The sequence below is a fragment of the Mastigoproctus giganteus genome, chromosome 9 (genome assembly GCF_048544385.1).
Source record: "Mastigoproctus giganteus isolate SK-2022 chromosome 9, ASM4854438v1, whole genome shotgun sequence".
NCBI classification, from domain to species: domain Eukaryota; kingdom Metazoa; phylum Arthropoda; class Arachnida; order Uropygi; family Thelyphonidae; genus Mastigoproctus; species Mastigoproctus giganteus.
In genome coordinates, this window is record NC_143583.1 from 155,297,437 (window position 1) to 155,322,249 (window position 24,813).

The 24,813-nt window shown below is 37.5% G+C and overlaps 1 protein-coding gene across 3 annotated transcripts in view; it reads left to right on the forward strand.

Annotated features, from left to right (window-relative positions):
* Positions 1 to 24,813, forward strand: part of LOC150080831 (DNA (cytosine-5)-methyltransferase 3A-like) — a 945,959-nt gene that overhangs the window by 127,883 nt on the left and 793,263 nt on the right. For 2 of the 3 annotated variants that reach the window (XM_090382022.1, XM_090382023.1), the window contains one exon: positions 22,851 to 22,982. In XM_090382022.1, coding sequence (XP_090238148.1) covers positions 22,851 to 22,982 — 132 coding nt within the window. Of the gene's footprint in view, positions 1 to 79; positions 250 to 22,850; positions 22,983 to 24,813 lie in introns of all 3 variants that reach the window. The other variant, XM_090382019.1, reaches the window with a different exon arrangement.

Genomic DNA, 24,813 nt, shown 5'->3' on the forward strand with positions numbered 1-24,813 from the left:
TTTCTCGCTCTTAAAATATGAATTGATTCAAGTGTTTTATTTATTTATTTATTTTGTATGATGTGATCAATACACGAAGGAACCAGTTTTTTCTTGCTTCCTTCATGTATCGTGGCCGGGATATCCAACCAACCGGTTGGTTCGGCACCATCGTGATATCCAGCCCGAGGTGGGAATCGAACCCGCGACCTTTGGGTTGCCAGGCAGGCACTTTACCTATCCGGCTAGCCCGGTTGGCTGATTCAAGTGGTAATTTTTTATATTGAATCATTATCAGTTATATTACTTTTAAGCTGTTACTATAATCTCATTTGAATTAAAAATGAAATTGTCAATAAACAATGAATTAACTGAAGCAGTAATTAAAACAATGATATATTAATATTTAAAAAGATGTTAATCATAACAGTAGCAATGCCAAAGAAGAAAATGTTTCAAATATTGAGTATATGTACAATATTATTAATGATGTATTTAGATTGCCATTTCCGAATGTTGAAACAATTCTGAAAATATTTCTCACAATGCCTGTGACAAATCAAGCGGGGAACGGACGTTATCTGTTCTCAAACAAGTAAAAACTATTTGAGGAATAATTTAATTCAAGATTTAATGAGTAATTTGTCATTGTTATTTATTGAATCTGAACTAGTAAACAGCATTAATTACGATGATTTAATAGATATTTTTGCCAAGGCAAAGCCAAGGAAAAAATATTTATGCACATAAATTGTATGAACTCATAATTTAGCTATTGCATTGCTGTTTTTTAATGCACCTGCTATTATTTACTGCTAACAAACAAGATGTGAATGTTTTTATAATATTTTTGTAACACAATTTTTGATATTATATATGCAAGTTTTTTTTTTTTTTTTGGACTAGTATCCTAAAAGGGGGCCCTGCAAGAGCTTAGTGCCTTGGCCCCCCCCCAGGAAGTGTAAGTACGGCCCTGACTGCAGTATAATTGCATTCATGTCTAGTTGGTCCTGCATTACTTCTTTAACCATTTACTCCATTATTTTTCCTGGAACAGACGTTAAGTTAACAGGTCTATAATTACTCATGTTACTGTTTAATCTCATTTTGTGAATTGACAGTACATTTGTATGTCGCCAGTCAGTCGGGACCTCCCTTGAATCCAAAGATGCCCTTGTAATTATGGCAGTATTTGCTTATTTCCTTTGTTGCCTCCCTTAATATAATTGGATAGATCCCATCCACCTTAGGCATCGTTTTTGATGTTTAGTTTCGACTATTTCTCTTCCACTCTCCTCTTAGTTATCACAAAGTCACTTAGCTCCCTGTTAGAGAGCGCCCTTAAATAGAAAGGGTGCAAGAATTTTTGCTGATGCTGTCGAGGTGGAGTTAGGTGGGTCGGAAAACTGCTAGTTGGGGGGGGATACAAGGACTAATAGATTAACAGTAGCCACTGGCAGAGGTGGAAGTGATTCTTGCACTGCTTCTATTGAAATGAGCAGAAGCCTGAAAAACAAGATGCAGGATATTTCAGAGACTGCTGGGAGTCATTGCGGTACAAGTAAACACATGGGTTGTGTTAGGGAGCCAAGAATAGAAACAGGTGCATGTATACCTGCGTGTACACCAATGCTAGGAGTTTGGTAAATAAATTTGATGAATTTGAGGTATTGCTCAAAACATCAAAGGCAGATATTGTTGGGAAATCAGAGAAGTGGTGTCACACAGATATAAGGAATGCAGAACTGGAATTTGAGGAATACAATGTGTATAGAAAGGATAGATAGGACAGGAGGGGTTATGCTATTAGTTAAGAAACACAAAGTCCAAGGAAGTGAAGCCAGTCGACATCGATGGACAGGGCAGTGTCGAGTCAGTTTGGTGTGACATAAGCATAGTGAAATCAAAATTGAGAGTAGGAGTGTGCTATAGGCCTAATGACTCTGATGAGTATAATAAGATATTGTACGGGGAAATAGAGTGGGCCAGTAAATCAGAGAGTCTTATAATGGGGGATTTTAATTTCCCAGATATTGACTGGAATTTGTGGGTTGGTCACTCGCACACTAGCAAGACTTTTGTGGATTTATTGGATGATTGTTTTCTACATCAGCATGTTCGTGAGGCAACAAGAGGGAGCAATACTCTTGATCTGATTATCAGTAGTGATTCTTCATGCATTAAGAATCTGCAGATAAATGAACCACTAGGTGGCAGTGATCACAGTGTGTTGAAGTGGGATTTACTCAAGGAGGTAACTACCATCAGAGGTAAAGGGAAGGGTTTTTGTTTTCGTAAAGGCGACTATGATGGTCTGAGACAGTATTTAAATTCAATACAGTGGGACCAACTGATGATGTTACCAACAGCAAACTCAAAATGGGAAGCATTCAAGGAACTAATCTTGGAGGCTACCAGGCTTTACATACCAACTAAGAAATATTGTTCAAGGTTTAGGCCTAAATGGTTGTCAGATGAACTAATGAGACATGTGGCAGAGAAGAAAAATGCATGGGATACATACAAATTAATGGGTGACATGGAAGCCTATGATAGATATAAGTTGGTCTGTAACCAAGTCACAAAGCAGATTAGGCAGGCAAAGCAGACTACGAAAAATCCTTGGCAAAGGATGCAAAGAAAAACAGAAAAGAGTTCTTTACATATTTAAACTCAAGAAGGAAAGGGATGAATCAGATTGGTCCACTGGATATTGATGGTTCAACAGTTGAGGATCCTGCTCAGGTGGCTAACAATCTAAATGAGTATTTTGCATCTACATTCACGCATGAGGAGTAATTCAGGAAGGAGAATGATGTAGGTAAAGTAAACATTGGCAGTGAGCTGGATGATTTTGTAATAACTGAGAAGAAAGTGGAGGAGAGATTGTTGAGGATAAACATAAAAAAGGCACCTGGGGTGGATGGATCTATCCAGTTATATTAAAGGAGGCAGTAAAGGAAGTAACAAACCCCTAGCCATAATTACGAGAGCTTCTTTGGACTCAGGGGAGGTACCCATAGACTGGAGATGTGCAAATGTAACCCCAATTCACAAAGGAGGATCAAAGGCTGACACAAGTAATTATAGACCTGTTAGTTTAACTTCTGTTCCAGGTAAATTAATGGAGGCACTGGTTAAAGAAGCACTGCAGGATCATCTAGACAAGAATTCAGTTATAGCTCAGACGCAGCATGGTTTTGTTAAGGGCAGGTCTTGCCCGACCAATTTGATTGGATACTATGATGTAGTCACAAAAGAACTGGATGCAGGGAATAACTTTGATATTATATATTTGGATCCTAGAAAGGCTTTTGATACTGTTGCACATGAAAGACTGCTGCACAAATTGGAGCAGTGTGGCATTGGAGGCAAATTGCTGCTATGGATAAGGGGATGGTTGAGTGGCAGAAGACAGAGAGTGGTAATTAATGGACACTGCTCAACGTGGACTAATGTTATTAGTGGAGTTCCTCAGGGTTCAGTGTTGGGTCCGTTGTTGTTTTCGGTGTTTATGAATGATATTGATGATGGGATATCAAGTTTAATGTCCAAGTTTGCAGATGATACAAAGGTTGGCAGGGTTGTTAAGGACACCACTGACGCTATGCTGCTGCAACAGGATCTGGAAAGGTTGAACAGATGGGCTGAGAGGTGGCAAATGAAGTTTAACATTGACAAATGTAAAGTACTACATATGGGAAGCAGTAACCCCAGAGCAACGTATCAACTCTGCGGTACTATACTGACAGTGGTGGAGAATGAAAAGGACCTGGGGGTAATTGTGCAGGCAGATATGAAGTTCTCTGAGTAGTGCAGACGAGCTGCAAGAGTAGCTCATGGTGTCTTGTCAATGATATACAAGAATTTTTGTAGCAGGGATAAGGAGGTGATTATTCTCTTGTATAAGGCAATGGTTAGGCCACATCTTGAGTACTGTATACAGGTCTGGAGGCCTCATTTCAAGAAGGATGTAGAGCTGCTGGAACGGGTACAGAGAAGGGCAACAAGATTAGTGAATGGAACAAAGGGTTGCTCTTACGAAGAAAGGCTTAAGTTTTGCAAATTACAGAGTCTGGAGACTAGGCACCGGTGAGGTGATCTGATAGAGGTGTATAAGGCTTTGAATGGTTTGAGCATGCTCAATGCCAATGGGATTCTTCATCTTGCTCAGAATAATCAGCTCAGAAGGCATAAATTCAAATTGAGGAAGGATGGATGTCGGATAGATGTGCGGAAATTTGCCTTTGGCCAGCGGGTGGTTGGTTGGTGGAACCGACTTCCATCACTTGTTGTTGAAGTTGATAGCCGAAACAAATTTAAGGCTCAACTGGACAGGTATTTCGAGCGAACGGAGGGGTGAAATGGGAGTGGTGTGTTTTTTTTTTTTGGCTGATGCTGAATAAGCTTGCTTTCTTGCATCATATGCCTCTACTAATGCTAATGCTAGAGTTTGATAAACTTGTGGCATCCCCCTCCCTAAAGAACTCTTCATGCAGGAATGTAGATGCAGAATACTATTCATTTCGTAGGATCATCAACAGTTAAACCATCGACATCAAGTGGTTTTACTCATTCCTTGTACTGTTAATATAAGTAAAGAAGTCTTTGCTGTTTCTCTTTGCACCCTTTGCCAGTGACTTCCCTTAATCTGTGCTGGGTTGCCTAACCACCTTTGTGACTTTATTGCAGACTAGTTTATATCTATCCTAAGCTTTTATATCACCTGATAATTTATATGCATCCATGCATTTTTTTTCTCTACCACAAGTCTCATCGGTTCTTCTGATATCCATATAGGTATCATATAGGCCTTGAACAGTATTTCTTTGTTGGTTTTAAAAGCCTAATAGCTTTTATGATTACTTCCCTGAATGTTTCCCATTTAAAATTTTCTTTTGGTAACATCATCAGTTGGTGCCACTGTATAAAATTTAAAAATTTTCTGAGACTACTGTAGCAAAGCCTCTACCGTTGACAGTAATTATGTCCCACATCAGAATGCTATGATCACTGACACCTAGTGGGTCTTTTACCTGTAGATTCTTAATGTGATGGAGCACTGCTGATAATCACATTATACCACTGAGAGCTTCCTCTTGTTGCCTCTCTAACATGCTGCTGTAGAAAACGGTCATCTAGTAAATCCATCTGTTTTGATAGTGTGTGAGTGCCAACCCACAAGTTTCAGTCAATATCTGGAAATTTAAAATGCCTCAGTATAAGACATTCTGATTTTCTGGCCCACAATTTTTACTGAATTTGCATTTTTCTTTGAAATAGTAAAGGAATTTGAAGTGATCCATCATTTTGTGTATATTGCTAAATTGATCTTGAAGGCACATCTGCATAGTATTAACTAACGTATTGAAGAAATAAACTATCATCATACTGTTTCCCCCCCTGTATGGTGTTCTAGATGGAAAATTAGGTTTTTCCCCATTTTCTTTGTCAGCCCTTCCTTTTTTGTGCCACAGAGATAAATCTAGTCTTCTCATTGTTTTTCAAATTGTTGTTTAACACTGGAGTGATAATACCCTTCTGATTAACATTCATGGTAGCATGGGAGAAAAAGTACTTATTTTATATTTGTGAAGCATAATTTTCTGATGAAATAATCATAAAAATTTATTGAAGATAAAATTATAGATATGTAATTAGCATGTAAGCAAATGCACACACCACACAGTAGAACCTTAAAAAAAAGATATGGAGCTTTTGAATATTTCTCCAGAGTTGACTGTACAAGGGCAGAGACACCGCAAGTGCCAAATATATGCATTATGTTCCATTAATAATTTTGAAACACAAATGTCTTTTCATTTTACATATTTCTTAGACAGTATGTCACTGTTACTATGTATTTGAAATGTATAAAAACATTCATATTGCAAGACATTTAATTGATTGCCAAAATCAATTAAATGATTTTAGCAGTAGTGATGACCTTTATTACATAGGTAATTATGTTACCACTGGAATACCAGTAGTTAACATTTTGGCTTAATACAGGTGACTATTATTCTGTGGAGATTATAGGGATCAGAGACACTGTATTAGTCATTAAATACAGTGAATTACCTCTGAATAATTGGGCTATATGATAACCTTCAAAAAACCAGAATGCATTATGTCCCTGACAATGGTAGCTTTTACACATACACACACACACACACACACACACACACACACACACACACACACACACACACACACACACACACACAGGAACTCTCCGACTTATGGAAATTCGACTTTACATATGTTTTTGTCGGCCAAACTTAAAAATATCGTGGAAACGTATTTTGATTCCCGTAGGAATAAATGGAGTTACCGTGAAAATATCGTAATGTGACCCCAATAACACATTGTTTTTTTGTTTTTTTTTTGTAATTCGTTCCAAGTCCTTGGAAGTTGAAAATATCCCTATATTATTAAGCTATTTATCTCTCTCAAAGGTCGTATTTATAATGGAAATTGTACTACCCTTTCATCGTTATCATATGTTCCCATTATAAGAATCAGTTTTGAACACCTTTGTGATATTTTTCTACAGCACGTTTCTGGAGGTCATGACCATAAAATAAAAACAATTTGCACTTTCCGGTATTGGGCTTCTTTGTTAGTGCATCTAATTATAAACTGGTAGTAAACTTGATCTTATTGCATTTGCAATCATACCGATAACTGCAGTTGTGTGGGTTTTTATGCTATTATGGTGAAATGTGTTCCCCTTCACTGAAATCTTCAATCATATAAAAAACAAATTTTCAGAATCTTCTCTTCATTCCTATTTACTTATTACAATGATGAAGGGAAAGGGAGCAACTGAAAGTGCAAGTGCCAGGAAATGAAACAAAATTAATTTAGAAATAAAGATGAAAATGAAGTATGAAGCAGGACAGAGTTTGTCATCTATTGCAAGGGAATTAGGTCTTGCTGCTTCAACAGTGAATACTATTTTAAAGGACAGTGCACGTATAAAAGAACATGTCAAAGGATCAATGCACTTAAGATCAACAGTGATCACAAAACAGCGTTCAGGTGCTATATCGAAGATGGAACAGCTGTTAATAATATGGATGGAAAATCAGATTCAGAAGTGAGTGCCCCTGAGTCTAATGACCATTCAAGCAAAAGCAAAAGGTTATTATATAAGAAGATATTAAGGATAAGTACGGCGAACCCAAACCCAAGTTCGTGGCAAGCAACGGATGGTTTAATAGGTTCAAGCATTGCGCTGGTTTCCACAATGTTAAAGTATGCAGTGAAGTCGCCAGTGCTGATTCTGCAGCTGCAGAGAAATTTTCTGATGTGTTGTAAAAAATTATTGATGAAGGCGTCTATTGAACGCATCAAATTTTTAATGTTGACGAGACTGCTCGGTATTGGAAAAATATGCCGGATTGAACATACATTGCCAAAGAGGAAAAGACAATGCCAGGTTTCAAGACGTAAGATAGGGCCATGCTCGTGCTTGGGGCTCATGCAGTGGAAGATTACAGATTAAAACAACTGCTTGTGTACCATTCTGGAAATCTTCGTGCATTTAAAGGCATCAATAAAGCCACCCTACCCGTGCATTTCTGGTTGCACCCTAACCGTGCAACCAGAGAGCATGGATAATAGTACCTCTCTCTGAGGATTGGTTTAAATGCTGCTTCATTCCTGAGGTTTAAAAATATTGTAAAAAGAACGACGTTCTTTTCAAGATTTTGCTTCTATTAGTTAATGCTCCTGGACATCCTATGTATCTAGATGATTTCAATTCGAACATGAGAGTCATATTTCTATCACCAAACACGACTTCACTCATCCAACCTATGGATCAGGGTGTTATTTCGAATTTAAAAGCATACTATTTACGCACAACATTTGCTCAGGCATTGTCTGCAGTAGATGATGAGAAAAATTAAGAGACTTTTGGAAATCTTACAGTATTTACCATGCCATCTTAAACGTTAATAAGGCCTGGGCGGAAATTACTAAAAGTTGTTTAAGTGGCGCATGGAAGAAAATATGTCCACAGCACGTAAAAGGCTTCGAAGGATTTGATAAAGACGAATCATATGAAGAGGTTACGGATAAGATTGTAAAGGTTGCAGAGCTACATCATTTGGAGGTTGATGCCAAAGATATGGAGGAGTTAATAGAGGAAGAAGACAAGGAATTATCTAACAAAGAACTTATCGACTTGCAGGCAGCGATAGTGAAAGAAGAAAATGCTGACGAAGTTCAAGATGAACCAAATGAGGAGCCGAGATGATTCATCACCAGAGAGAGAGATTACAATGACATTTCATGAAATTGCATCGGCAATGGCGAGGTTTGAGAAGATGGATGCTGACAGTGAACGATTCTTAAAAATTAACAGAGGGATGAATGATATGCTTGTTTACTACAAAGAAATCTGTGATGAAAAGAAAAATGCCACCGTCCAGCCATCCATTAATATGTTCTTTCGTAAGGTTGAGCGGCCAACCCCTTCTAAATCTCCACAGCCCTCAACCTCTGCAGCAGCATATCCAGCCATCCATTAATATGTTCTTTCGTAAGGTTGAGCGGCCAACCCCTTCTAAATCTCCACAGCCCTCAACCTCTGCAGCAGCATACTTATCAGCTGAAGACGTCAATTCTGGCAATGATACTCGAGAGGTAAAATGCCTGTTATGCCTGTCTCCTCTCTTTTTTTGTAATTTTATAATTTTGAAATATTTTTAAATTGCACGCTTTTGTAATTTTTCCTGCGCATGAGATAAAAAAATTGAATAAATACAATAAATAATTCTATTTACATGTTCATCGAATATATATATTTTTTGATTCAATCAATTCAGTGAGCAAAGTTGCGAGTGCTGCACAAGCATGGGGAACTCTCCGACTTATGTAGTGTTCCGCGGAACACAACCCTTACGTAAGTCGGGGAGTTCCTGTATATATATATATATATATATATAATAAATTACAATACTAATTTATTATTATTATATTATTAGAGATAATATATTGGGACCTTGAGGTTGTCACAGATATTCTCTCAGATATGCCAGACAAGAGTACTTGCTACCTGGGAGTCTAAAATGCTGATGGAACTGATATTTGGGTGACACTCAAGTCAAGTGGACCCAATTTTGGCAAAGTCCAGATAGTCTGTGACTGTTAGTAATCCTGGGTATAATCTCCATGCGCAAACACACTGTGGGTTGACCACCCAGGTGTGAACCAACGTAAGCAGGGGTCAAGGTGTGGCACTCACACCACATGGAGGCATGCCACCCCTCTGTGTTACCAGGCAATACTAGGTGGTAGATGACTCTCATCAACCAGTGCAATACCACCACTTTGTTTATTGGAGGCTTGAAGTGGTGGAACCCATGTTTAGTCTCCAGAGCTAAGTTCTGCTCAACCCTTACCCATCTCTTCCATCATGCAGTATGACTAATGACTTTTGAGGTTATGATGGACATCAGCGAGATCCAATCTTCCTTATATTTTGAGGGTGCAGCTCTAAAACAGTGTTCGCAGTCCGGCTGCTAGTTAGTACATCAGACCGAACGTATTGGTAACACTCTAGGAGGCTTCCGGATCAGCTAGTGTATAATCTTGCTGCCTCTACTCTGCCAGATAGTGATTGGAGGGAGTCCAAGTAGTGTTTATGTGGGGGGCACTGTTGAGGCCACGTTATCTCAAGGATCTGGGTATATTCTTACCATGTGTACGCCATATCCAAAAATTTCATTCCTTCATATAGCATGCCCTCCACTTTTTCTTACTATTGAATACACCATGCATTGTCAAACTAATAGAGTAAGCTTATCTGCAAAAAGATGCAAACCTCCCAAACACTTCCTAGTTCATTTCACAAATATACGTCGTTTCAGTTATAATCAGATATTTATCTGAATATCTGATTATAAATATCTGAAATCAGATAATTTCAGATATTTATGTCACAAACAACCCTTCTTGCAGTCTGCCAAACTCCATGTACTTTTTCTGACAAAATCTCAGTTATCGGTTGATTCAACTACTGCTCATCTCAATTGCCCAGATTATTTGCTGTATGATTCCTTTCGCCTCAAAGTATGGATATATGCACTTGTGCATACATCCATACCGATATTCCCTGTCAGAGACATGGTAATTTGGAATCTCCTCTTTTCAATCTTCTCGGCTTAAAATCTCTCTACCTCACTGTGTCAAATTCATCTGTTGTCTCTACCGTTCTCCCAACTCCACTAATCACTTGGAGCTCTTTGACTTCCTTTCTTTGCAACTCGACTTTCTCCAGTCCAACTTTCCTAACAGTGAGGTAATTTTCCTTGGTGATGTTCACAACTCCAGCTGGCTTCTGTTTTCTAGTCACACCCACCCAGCTGGTCGAGATGCTGAGGCTTTTGGCTAATGACCTCTCACAGATTGTTCATTTACCTACCACTATACCGGACAATCCTAACTATATAGCCAATATGCTTGATCTTTTTCTCACAAACAACCCTTCTAAGTACACGGTTGAAGATGTAGAAGTTTTATTCTATAAAACTTCTACATATTTGACTTTGAGACCAGGAAGAATAGGTTAGAAAACCCGAGGAAATTGAAATAAAGAAAACCGAAAAAGACTAAAATAGTTGGAAAAGATCCAAAGAAAACATTTTACTACCTCTTTGCCTGTTACACTTGGAAGGCCGTTTGCTGCAAGACTTAAATATAACTTTCTGCCCCAGTGTACCCCAGATTAATGGTGACCAGATAATCCAACATGGTCTGGGTTTGTTTTACTTTATTGGAGCGATTGCTCCAATTTTTTCTGCGGGAACACGAAAACCCTTCATGGGCACCTTTGTGCCTGCGGACATATGGTTGTCGGTCCCTGCTCTAAATAGCAGACACCTCATAGTGGCCAATTTTCAGTGTCCCCAATCAGCATTCTGTAAGAATAAAGCTACAAAATCATCTGATTAATGGATATTCTAGGTAATGGCCTTGGGTAGAGGATTGAACTGATCTAAGAATTAAAAGCTTCAGCATAAAGAGAAGCTAATAATCTCTGGCTAAGGCTATATTACTCTGTGTATCTACATTATCCACCATGTAGCAAAAGTTTGTTTATATTTAACTGTTTCTTATGGGTATTTTGTGTACCTGAATCCAACAGTGACATTCTTATTTCTCTAATGTCAGTATTTTGACGGGTAGCAATTGTTAGAGGCAAAGGAATGGGTTTTTATTTCAGAGAAAGATTTATTATAGTTTAAGGTTCTACATGGCCTCTACAGGTTATGAAGCACAAATACATTAGAATTATGTTAGACCTTTAAACCTATTGTCGCAGAAGCTATGAATGCATAGATATCAATAAGAAAACACAGCATGAGGAAGATTCCGAGATGGATGAATAATAATGGCCTATCCAGTTTAGTAGAGCAGAAAAGATGGACTGGAAAAGTTTTACAGAGCAATGTAAGGCTCCTGGAGTTGATGGAATATATCCTATAATCTTAAGGGAGGCGGCAAGTGAGTGCATTGAACCATTGAGGCTAATCATGCAAGCATCACTAGACTCTGGGGAGATTCCATTGGATTGGAAAAGTGCCAATGTATCTTCCATACATAAGGGTGGTTCTAAGAGTGAAGTGGGAAATTATCGACCTGTCAGTCTGACTTCAGTGGTAGGGAAAATCACGGAGGCAATGATAAACGGTCGAATTCAGGATCATTTGGATAGAATTGAAATTCTCAAGGATACTCAGCATGGTTTTGTAAAGGGAATATCATGTTTAACAAATCTGGTTCGCCATTTTTGAAAGGGTCACTCGTGAGCTGGATTTAGGGAATAATTTTGACATTGTTTATTTAGATTTCAGCAAAGCTTTTGACCCAGTCCGACATGAGCGGTTGCTTTATAAGCTGGAACAGGTTGGAATCACTGGAAAAATCCTTAGATGGATATTAGGATGGCTTCAGGGCAGGAGGCAGAGGGTTGTGATAAATGGCTATTCCTCAGATTGGGTTGATGTAAGAAGTGGGGTTTCCCGAGGATCAGTATTAGAGCCTGTTGTTTTTAATTTTTATAAACGACATTGATGAAGGGATAGAGGGCGATGTCTAAATTTGCAGATGATGTTAAAATTGGTAGAGTAGTTAATGATCACTGTCAAGCTGAGCTTCTTTGGAGAGTGATAGACTTCAAGAATGGTCAGAAAAATGGCAGCTATGCTTTAATCCAACAAAGTGTAAGGTATTACACCTGGGAAACAGTAATCCCAAAATAATTAATCACTTGGTGGAGTTCAACTAAACCCAGTAATGGAGGAAAGAGACTTGGGTGTTACAATATGGTCAGACATAAAATTCTGTGAGCATTGTAAACAGGTTGCAAGGAAGGCCCATGGTGTCCTATTGATGATCTATCAAACTTTTGCAAGTAGAGATAGGGACGTGATAATCCCATTATATAAGGCTTTTGTTAGACCACACTTGGAATACTGTGTTCAAGTATGTAGACTGCACCTAAAGAAAGACATAGAGCTTCTTGAAAGGGTGCAAAGACGGGTAACTCGCCTGGTGAGATCGGCAAAAGGGCATCCTTATGAAGAAAGACTTTGAATATGTGGGTTGCAGAGTTTGGAAACTAGACACCTTAGAGGAGTTTGATTGAGGTGTTTAAGGCTCTGGGAGGCATCAGTAAAATGAATGAGGACGAAATTTTCAAGATTATAAATGATGCTAGAATTAGGTGACATAAATTCAAGTTACGGGGGGAGATGTTTAGATTGGACTGCAGGAAGTTTTATTTTAGCCAGCAAGTTATAAATTACTGGAATAAGTTGCCTACATGGGTGGTAGAGGCTGACAGTTTGGAGAAATTCAAAGGTCATCTGGTAGTACCTTCGGGTGAGGGAAACGCATAGGATGATAGGTTTAATTTTGTTTTCTTTTATTAATTATTATTTTATTATTTTTTTTTTTTGGCTGGTGCAGCATAAGCCATAGGCTTTCTTGCACCATGTGGCCATTACTAATACTAAAAAAGATGGAATGGAAAAGTTTTACAGAGCAAGTAAAAATACTCAGATTAATCTGTAATAGTAACACAGAAAAGGCAAAGGTAGATTATGAGAAATCACTGGCTGAGACAGCAAAGAGCAGGACAACGAGTTTTTCATGTGCTGTATATGAAAACAAAGAAGAGAAGAATGAATCAGATCGGATCCTTCTGTAAAGGTGCAGCAGTCTTAGATAACCCAGCTAATGTTGCAGAGGAATTGAACAGGAACTTTGCATTGATATTTATAGAAGATTCATCTGCAATCTAATTAAAATTACAGAAGATATAGAAATGATTAATCATCATTCTTCATGGTGAGGAGAAACTGTAAAAATGATGCTGGAAAGTATGAAATTAGTGATATTTTGATATTTTCAAAATATTATTTATTGGAAAAATGTTTAAGCCTAAAAGCAAGTAAGGCTCCTGGAGTTGATGGTATGTACCCAGTAATTTTGAGGGATGTAGCATGAGAGCATTAAACTATTTAGATTAATTTTGAGAGTATCACTGGACTCTGGAGAGATTATAGATCTTTTGGATTAGAGAAATGTGAATGTATCACTAATACATAAAGGGAGATCTAAGAGTGGAGTAATTAGCAGCTGGCCAGTTTGACATATTCATCTGACTGTTCCTGTCACTGTAGCATTTGGGGAAAGAAGTTTTTCAAAATTAAACTTAAAAAAACTTATATGCAATCATCAGTAGTTCAAGAACAGATTACTAATTTGTTTGTTTTGTTTGTCAAATAGGAAATGACATTACCAATACATTGGACTACAGCAAAATTATAGCTAATTTTGTGTTACTCAAACAATAATTGTTTACAAGTCATTATAAGGTTTAGTTCTAGGACTTAGTCAGTTTAAAGAAAACCAAATTTTAGAATGAAAAAAAAAAAAAAAAAAAGCCAGATTGTAATATTTTTCAAAGTAATTGCCTTGAGCAGTTTCACACTTGGGATATTGCTTGTAGAGTTTGGAAACATTTTTTAAATACATTTCAGCTGACTGCCACTAATTCCCTTGCCCTCTACATCATTAAATCATCATCCTTTCAGCATGGATTTGATTATGTTGAACATGAAATAGTCTCAGGGAAGTATAGAGTGTGGTTTAACTTTACGATGCCTTGTTTTGCTATAAATTTCTCGATAGTGCATAGTGCAGCTTAGTATTGTTGCACAACAGGAACCAACTCCCTTTTACTCAAAATTGAAGCGTGGTGAATTCTTTTAACCAAATTACCCAAAATTGCACAGTATTCTTTGGTTTGGTTTTGATTTTATTGGTGCATTAGCTACTAAGGCTATAATGCGCCAGTATTCCTTATTCACTTTCATATCTGGTGAAAAAATTCCTTGTGAATGATTCTTTCACTTGAAGAAAGTGATCAACATCACTTTGATTTTTGAAAACAAAAATGAAATTTTTGTCTTGGAGAGCATGTTAATCACCATTTCATGCATTGTTACTTTGTTTATAAATCATATTCTAAACATAACAATCTTTTACTTGTTATTAACAAATTGAGTAAGGACAAATTGACTGTGCTCTCTGCATTCTTTGAATTCAAAACAGGTTTTGTTCATTAGTCAGTGCAGATCTTCTGTTTGCTAAAATCTGAATTAATATAAGAAATATGTTTGTATAAAACTGAATTTTGTTTGCCATAAACTTAATGATTGATTCTTAACATTATTAATTTTAAACCTTGTTTTTGTTACCTTTGCTCATATATGTAAAGGCACCACTAGTCTCTGTTCTAAGGTCTTAAGGTCTCGTGATTGATCTGACATACCCAACTTTGAATTATTATTCAGAATTTGAGAAATCTCTATTGAATAAGATTTTTTGAACTCAAAAGTGCAATTGTGCATATTTGATTTTGCAAGCCTGTCAACAGTTTAAAACTTGAAAAAATCAAATGAAATATCACAATTAAAAATGAGCACACAACACAATTTTAGAAACATGACAAATAAATTTGGAAACCACTTTGAAGTATAATGAAAAGATCTGCAATTTACATGTTTTATCCTTGTAAGACATCATCATCAGCCATTTTCAATCCACTGCAGGATGAAGGCCTTTCCAGTTCCTTCTGTTGTGCAATGGCCATCCATTTACTACTCACAAACTCATGAATTTCATCTATCCATCTCCGCCGTTGTCTTCCAGGTTTTCTTCTAGCTCCTCTTGGGTACCATTCTGTTATTTTCTTAGTCCATCTGTCATCATTCTTTGAGCTATGTGTCCTACCAAAGACCATTTTAGTTCTTTAGTTTTGATAAGAATGTCCTTTACTTGAGTTTGCTGCCTAATCCATATGTTTCTCTTCTTATCTAACAGTCTGATTCCCAATGTGATTCGTTCCATTCTTCGCTGTGTAGTTCCCAGCTTCTCTTCCATTCTTTTGGTGAGTGCCCAAGTTTCACTTCCATAAGTCATGGTGGGGAGTATACATTGGTTCATTATTTTACGTTTCAGACAAACTGGGATATTGGTCTTAGGAATGTGACTATATTTCCTGAATGCTATCCATCCAAAATTTATTCTTCTCTTGACTTCCAGCCATTTATCATTATTACAGCTAATAACTTGTCCCAGATAAGTATATGACTCCACCTTTTCAATTACTGCTCCTTCAATCATTATGTCCCTTTCTGTGGCATACTTGTTCATCATAACTTTTGTTTTAGCCATATTCATCTTTAGTCCAAAATCCTTACTAACTGTGCATAACTGATTAAGATTTTCCTCTAATTCTTTGGGATCATGGCTTATGACCACAATGTCATCTGCAAATCGTAAATGGTTTAGGTACTCTCCATTCATATTGACTCCTTTCTGCGACCAGTCTAATCTTCTGAAAGCTTCCTCAAGGGCAGCAGTAAACAACTTCAGAGATATTGTGTCTCCTTGTTGAACTCCTTTCTCAGTTTTAAATTTGCTATTGTCTTCGTCTACTTTAATAAAGGAGGTAGTGTTCTCATATTTTCTTCAAAATCATAATATATGAGGTATCTATGCTTTGTCTTTCCAGTGCCCGAAACATTGCCTTATGCTGTATGGAGTCAAATGCCTTTTCATAATCCACAAATGCCAGGCATAATGGTGTTTTATATTCATTTGCTTTCTCCAATAGCTGTGATATTACATGAAGGTGATCCATAGTTGAGAATCCTGTCCTAAAGCCAGCTTGCTCTTTTGGTTGATTCTCATCAAGTATTCTTTCTAATCTGTTAGTAATGACCCTTGTGAACAACTTGTAAATGTTGGATAACAAGCTAATTGGTCTATAATTTCTGATTTATCTCCTTCTTATGCAGCAAACTATCATTGCATTATTCCACTCCTTAGGCGTCACACCTTTTCTCATGCATTTTGTGAAGAGTCTTGCCAGTTTTTGTGTCATGTCTCTTCCTCCCAATTTTAACAATTCTACAGTAACTTCATCTTCCTCCGTGGCTTTCTGATTCTTCATTTTCTTCAATGCATGTTCTACCTCATCAGGAAGAATATCGGGTATGTCACATGTGTTACTAATTTGCGATCCATCTTCCCCACTGCTGGCATCATTCCCCCATTCCTTGTATAGTAGTTTTCTGCTATTTGGATTATCTCTATAGTAGTCTTCTGCTATTTGAATTATGCCTTCTCTGCTATTTATAAGTACACCATTGCTATTCTTCAGTTTCAGTATCATTTGTCTTTCTATATTACTGCTCATGGCTGCTGATTTAAGTCCTTTGTTTTCGTTTTCCCTTAATGCTTGTTCTACTTTTCTTGTGTTAAATCTTCTTATGTCCTCTCTGAGTCTCTTTCTAATGACTTTGCATAACTCAGTATACTCAATTTTCTCCTTATCAGTGTTTATCTTGCTCTTCATTTGTCACCTTTGGTTCATCATGACAATTGTTTCTTGACTAATTTTTTCTTCTTTTGATTTCTTTTTACCTATAGGTTTCTTGGGCTTTATCACTTTCAGAAAGTTGTAATATTCCTCATCGATATCTTGGTCCTGAGTAGTCTGCAGAAGCTCAAACTTGTTCTTAAGTTCCAGTACATACTGCTTTTTCTCCTCTTCTGTTATCTCTAGTAAGACCTTGTAAGACATGTAGATATAACTACAGTCTATGAAAGTGTACCAGTAATCTCTCTCTTCCTCCAACACACACACACACACACACACACACACACACACACACACACACACACACACACACACACACACACACCTAAAATTTGGAAAAATTGTGGGGAAGAATAAAGAGGAATTTAAAAGGGAGAGAAAGATGATATGGGGAAAGGGAGGAAAGAAAAAATAAAATAAAAGAGAAAAAAAAAAAAAAGCTTCACACAGGGCAAAAAACATATTCGACCACAATTTTGCAAAAATAATTGTTGCACCTCACACAAATTTTTTATTTTATTTATTTTAAAAGTTACAGCTGACAGTTACAGGCTCCGCAAAAACGATAAGTGTTTGCCTTTTATTTACATGATTGTTGTTTTATATTGTACTTAATGCGTAGTCATATAGTTATAGTTACGCTGGTTATTTTTTATTTTAATTTAGATAAAGAGTTTTTGTGGATTTTACCTACGATAGGTAAAACCGTTATTTTTGTTCGATTTTTGTAGCCATTGTTTTTGTATATAGGGAATTCAAATTTTTTAATTGAGGTAGCTCTAACGCATAATTATATAGTAATACGCTTCACTGTTTCTATTTCATAGTTTCTATTCAAATACTACTGACATTTAATTTATTGATTTTATTAATTTAAACTACCATGCCCCGAACTAGAGCAGCAAAGCAACGGGCACAAAGTGGCAGGAGTGTTGTGACTCGGGGGAGAACTGAGGGGGGCGATTCTCCAACGCGTCACAGCCTAAAAAAATGTGCAACTTGTGAAATGTTTGCCGAACTCTCTGGAACGGAACATGATATTGCTATGGGGGATGTCTTTGTGTGTGCGCGATGTAAGGAGTGTAAGGAAATCAGGCGACAACTCAGCGTTGTTATGGGCCTATATGAGAGTTTGAAGGACAGGGTGGATGCCCTCGAAGGAAATAAATTGAGGGGCCCATCAAGCTCTCAGCTGCCCACATCAACGCCAGAGCTTGCACTTGGTCATCACGCAACACAGCGGCAACCCCCAAGGCAGAATGCGCTGGTCCCACAGGAACTATTAGTTGTTGGTGACTCTATTGTCAGGGAAACGGGGAACATGCTATGTAAAAAGGATAGGTGGAACAGGACCAGGGTATGTCTGCCAGGGGCAAAGGTTGATGACGTTGCAGAGCGGATATCATCTTTCAAGGGCACAAAAGGTGATATAGTTGTACACGTTGGCACTAATGATATTAAGAGTAGGAGACCGGCAGAATTACTCAACAAGTACAGGTCACTGTTGAAAAAAAGCCGAGAATTAGGGTTGAATTTGAAAGTGTCTGCAATTCTGCCCAGACACGATAGGAGGGATTATATGATGAGAGCCTTGTCGATCAATTCGGCCCTGGAAAGATTGTGCAAGGCTCAAGGGGTAGAATTTTTTTCAGCCTGGACTGTACTTGTTAACAGGAGAGATTGCTTCTACAGGGATGGGATACACTTAAATAGAAAGGGTGCAAGAATATTTGCTGATGCTATCGAGGCAGTGTTAGGTGGGTCGGAAAACTGCTAGCTTGGGGGGATACAAAGACTAATAGTTTGACAGTAACTGCAGGCAGAGGTGAAGGGGATTCTTGCACAACTTCTATTAGAATAAGAAGCAACCTGGAGCGAGGGGTGTTGGGGGTTTCAGGGACGGATGGCAGTCATCCTGGAATAGTTGGATATATGGGATGTGTTAGGGTAACAAGGAATAGGCATAGGAGCATGTATGCTTGCATGTATACCAATGCTAGAAGTATAGTAAATAAATTTGATGAATTTGAAGTGTTGGTCAAGACATCAAAGGCGGATATTGTTGGGATAGCAGAGACGTGGTGTCACAAAGATATAAGGAATGCAGAACTGGAATTTGGGGAGTACAATGTGTACAGAAAGGATAGACAGGACAGAAAGGGAGGAGGTGTTATGCTGTTAATTAAGAAAAACATAAAATCAAAAGAAGTGCATCCAGTTGATATAGATGGACAGTGCACTGTTGAGTCAGTTTGGTGTGACATAAGCACTGCAAAAGCAAAAATAAGAGTAGGAGTGTGTTATAGGCCTAATGACTCGAATGAGTACAATGAACAATTGTACAGAGAAATAGAGTGGGCCAGTAAATCAGAATGTCTTATAATGGGGGATTTTAACTTCCCAGATATTGACTGGAACTTGTGGGTTGGTCACTCACACACTAGTCAGACTTTTGTGGATTTATTGGATGATTGTTTTCTGCAGCAGCATGTTCGAGAGGCAACCAGAGAAAGTAATACTCTTGATCTGGTTATCAGCAGTGATCATTCGTGTATTAAGAATTTGCAGATAAAGGAACCACTAGGTGGCAGTGATCACAGTGTGCTGAAGTGGGATTTACTCAAAGAGGTAACTACCGTCAGGGGTAAAGGAAAGGGTTTTTGCTTCCGTAAAGGGGAGTACAGTGGTCTCAGACAGTTTTTAAATTCTGTACAGTGGGATCGACTGACGATGTTACAAACAGTAAATTCTAAGTGGGAAGCATTCAAGGAATTAATCGTGGAAGCTACTAGACTTTTCATACCGATGAAGAAATATTGTTCAAGGTTTAGGCCTAAATGGTTATCAAATGAACTAATGAGACTCGTGACAGAGAAGAAAAATGCATGGGATGCATATAAATTATCAGGCGACGCAGAAGCCTGTAGCAGATATAAGCTAGTCTGTAATCAGGTCACAAAGGAGGTTCGGCAGGCAAAGGCGGATTACGAGAAATCTTTGGCAAAAGATGCTAAGAAAAACAGCAAGGATTTCTTTACTTATATAAACTCTAAAAGGAAGGGGCTGAATATGATTGGTCCACTTGACATCGATGGTTCGACTGTTGATGATCCTGCTCAGATAGCAAACAAACTGAATGAGTATTTTGCATCTACATTCACACGTGAGGAATCATTACAGTTTGAAAATGGAAGAAGGTTATCAAATTGTAGCAGTGTGCTTAATGATTTTGTAATAACTGAGAGCAAAGTGGAGGAGAAATTGTTGAAGTTAAACATAAGAAAGGCACCTGGGGCGGATGGGATCTATCCAGTTATATTAAAGGAGGCGGCAAAGCAACTAAGCAAACCCTTAGCCATAATTATGAGCGCATCCTTGGACTCAGGAGAGGTTCCCACGGACTGGAGATGTGCAAATGTATCCCCAATTCACAAAGGAGGTTCGAAGGGTGACACGAATAATTACAGACCAGTTAGTTTAACTTCTGTTCCGGGTAAAATAATGGAGTCACTGGTTAAAGATGCATTGCAGGATCATCTAGACAAGACTGCAGCAATAATTCAGACACAGCATGGGTTTGTTAAGGGAAAGTCTTGTCTGACAAATTTGATTGGTTATTATGATGTGGTCACAAAGGAACTGGATGCAAAAAATAATTTTGATATCATATACTTGGATTTCAGGAAAGCTTTTGACACTGTTGCGCATGGAAGACTACTGTACAAATTGGAGCAGAATGGTATTAAGGGTAAGTTGCTACAATGGATAAAAGGATGGTTAAGTGGGAGAAGACAGAGGGTGGTAATCAATGGGTGCTGCTCTTCGTGGACTAATGTTATTAGTGGAGTCCCACAGGGTTCGGTGTTGGGGCCACTGTTGTTTTGTATATTTATCAATGATATTGATGAAGGTATATCAGGCTTAATGTCGAAGTTTGCAGATGACACGAAGGTTGGCAGGGTTGTTAATGACAGTAATGGCAGTGTGCTACTGCAACAGGATCTAGATAATTTGGGCAGATGGGCTAAGAAGTGGCAACTGAAGTTTAACCTTGACAAATGCAAAGTACTGCATATGGGTAGAAGTAACCCCAGAGAAACGTACCAACTGTGTGGTACTACACTTAAGGTGGTAGAAAATGAAAAAGACCTGGGAGTAATTATGCAGTCAGATATGAAGTTTTCTGAGCAATGTAGACAGGCTGCTAGGGCAGGTCATGGGGTTTTGTCAATGATATATAGGAATTTTGCTAGCAGGGAAAAGGAGGTGATTGTCCCTCTGTATAAGGCAATGGTCAGGCCACGTCTTGAGTACTGCGTACAGGTCTGGAGGCCTCATTTTAGGAAGGATGTAGATTTGCTTGAGCGTGTACAGAGAAGAGCAACACGATTGGTGAGGGGAATGAAGGGATCCTCTTACCAAGAGAGGCTTAAGTTCTGCAAATTGCAGTGGCTGGAGACTAGGCACCTGCGCGGTGATCTGATTGAGGTCTATAAGGCCTTGAATGGGTTGAGCACGCTGAATTCTGATGGGATCCTCCCACTTGTTCAGAATACGAACCTACGGGGACATAAGTTCAAATTAAGAAAGGATAGATGTAGAATAGATGTGCGGAAATTTGCCTTTAGCCAGCGGGTGGTTAATTGCTGGGACAAACTTCCATCTGTAGTTGTGGAAGTTGATAGGTTAAATAAATTTAAGGAGGAACTGGACAGGCATTTGGAGGGTATGGTGTGATTTTTTTTTTTGGCTGATGCTGCATAAGCTCCTACACTTGCTTTCTTGCATCAAGTGCCACTACTACTACTACTACTACTACTACTACTATTTACACCATGTCTTGTGAAATTGCATTGACACATGCTTATTTTAATTGCAACTTTGCTCAAAGTGTTAATTACTGCACTCAGAGTTTTTCAAATTGTAGTATTAGTATTAGTAATGGCTGCATGGTGCAAGAAAGCCTATGGCTTATGCTACACCAGCCAAAAAAAAAAAAAAACCCTGAATAAAACAATGATAAAAAAAAAAAAATAATAATTAATAAAAGAAAAAGAAATTAAACCTATCATCCTATTGTGCTTCCCTGACCCGAAGGTACTATCCAGATGACCTTTGAATTTCCCCAAACTGTCAGCCTCTACCACCTATGTAGGCAACTTATTCCAGTAATTTTTAACTCGCTGGTTAAAATAAAATTTCCTGCAGTCCAATCTAAACATTTCCCCCCCCTAACTTGAATTTATGTCCCCTAGTTCTAGCATCATTTATAATCTTAAAAATTTCATCCTCATTCATTTTACTGATGCCTCTCAGAGCCTTAAACACCTCAATCAAATCTCCTCTAAGGTGTCTAGTTTCCAAACTCTGCAACCCGCATATTCGAAGTCTTTCTTCATAAGGATGCCTTTTTGCCGATCGCACCAGGCGAGTTACCCGTCTTTGCACCCTTTCAAGAAGCTCGATGTCTTTCTTTAGGTGCGGTCTCCATACTTGAACACACTATTCCAAGTGTCGTCTAACAAAACTGGGTTTAGTTGAACTCCACCAAGTGAATAAGTTATTTTGGGATTACTGTTTCCCAGGTGTAATACCTTACACTTTACTAGTGTTTGATTACATGCACTAGCAACCTTGGAATTAGTGATGCAGCCTGGTATGAATAGGTTTGATTTCCATATTTATATTGTAACTCATAATGCAGTTAACAATATATAAAATTCATTGTTGATTGTTTTCCAACTGTAAGAGAAAGGGCACATATAAAACAAGATTAGCTTGTAGCTTCAAATAATTCTTTATTACATACGAATAATATTTTACCAAGTATTAGTTTGTGAAACCTGATATAATGTTTAAATCATTGCTTTTAAATAATGACATGTTTATTTCTGTCTCCTAGGTAACTGTATTGCTGTTCATTCATTGCCATTAGGATTAGAAAATGATGATGATGATGAAGAGGAAGAAGAAGATGAAGAACTTAATGAGCCACTTGACTTGACTGGGAGTATGTTGCCTAAAGAGAATAAAGGCAAGTATTGATGGTATAAAAGTTGAGGCAATAGATTGTTTCAAATGAAATGTAATTACAGCATTATTTCAATGTCAAGTTACATTTAATGCTGTACAAGGTACTTTCTCAAATATAACACTTCAGAAGCTGGCATCTTCTGAAATTTGAGGTGCTTGGTCAATAGCAGTTGTGCAAATGTTTGTTGGGACCTGATAGGCCCCAAAATTGAAGTTTATAGTGTGGGGGGTTTGTGAATATTACTTGTTGATACGTTCTCTCAAGTCAGTAATGCCAAAGTCAGTAAGTTCTGTAAAATTGAAATATCATGTTTATAATGGCAGTACTATAGTTATTACTGTTTGTTAATCTTTAAATATTTTTTAATCTATAGTTGCATTGATTGATTTTCTTAACTATCAATTATAAGTTTTATAACATAGATTTAAATATGTATTTCCTATTGAAAATATTTTTCCCATTCAAATTCCAATCAAGAAATGCGATATAATGAACATTTAGCCCTCATGGGTTGTATAAGAACATATTTTTATTAGAACTTATAAGCAGGTTATTCATGAAACCAATTTCTATTTTGTTTCTTTAGTGTGTACTAAAAAGATAGATGATGCTGTTATTAATCTTCTTAACATTTCTAGGAATAGTTCTAATGGATGATTGGGTAAATTAAGTTAAGACATTAACATACTTAAAAGAGTATCTGTTAGAATTTAAGCAATTTTTTTAAAGGTTATATAATGTTTTTTTAACTAAATTATAAGAAATAATTAATTTGAATTTAATTAGTGGAACAATTAACTTATGCATAATTAAATTTATCTGTTACTTGAGGGAGAGAGATAATGTCAAAAAGTACTTATGAGCTACCAAGATATGTTAACCATTTGAGAACTAAGTGATAACAGAGTTTTTCACTGCTGTGCACACAAGAAACTGTCCCGTCACCACCAAATACGGAGGATGCGGAAAGGTCAGGAATGACCACTACATATTCACAGAGCAATATGGCCTTAGTTGCTAATGCTTCTAAAAAAAAAAAAAAAAAGCCAAACCAAAACAAGAAACTGTATGAAGCATTTTAAATAGTTAAAATCTAATTTAATTTATTAATAGAAGCATGTTGAACATTGCATTTATGCTTTTTAACTGACAAAAAGATTACTCTTTTTGTTTGTCCAGTGTAAATGTCATTGTACTATTTGCAGCAAAGCTGATAGACTGAATTTTTTTTTTTATGAAGGCCCAAAACACAAAAGATGTTAGAACCTATAGTACTTAGTTGAAGAGGCTGAGAAGACAGAAGAATTGAATTTCTGTATATTGCGATTTTTGAGAAATACATACGAGGGTTGTTCCACAGGACAGAATTAGAAGGGATAAACGAGGAAGAGGAAAAGTTAGTTTTGGGAATTTGAGGTTGAATAGGGAACGGACATTGACTAGTTGAGGTACGTGTTCAGACTGCTTTAGAAGAGAGCAGTGGAATTACAGATGACAGTTTGGAAGAACCCTACCCATGGAAACATCTACAGAAAAGTCATGCATCAGAAACTGCAATTCTATGTGACAGAGAAGGGAGAGAGTTTGTAAGAGATTTTAATTTAACTGATTCATGCATCAGAAACTGCATTTCTATGTGACAGAGAACAGAGAGTTTGTAAGAGATTTTAATTTAACTGATTAATGAAACAGTCATTAATTAAACTGATTGCTGTCTCTTGAATAGAGTTTTGGAACTTGAGGGAAATTTTGGCAACGCACCTCCAAATTGGGAACAGTTTTCCATGGTAAGGTAAATTTAAGTTTTGTACTGAGTCAGTAGCTGTTTAGA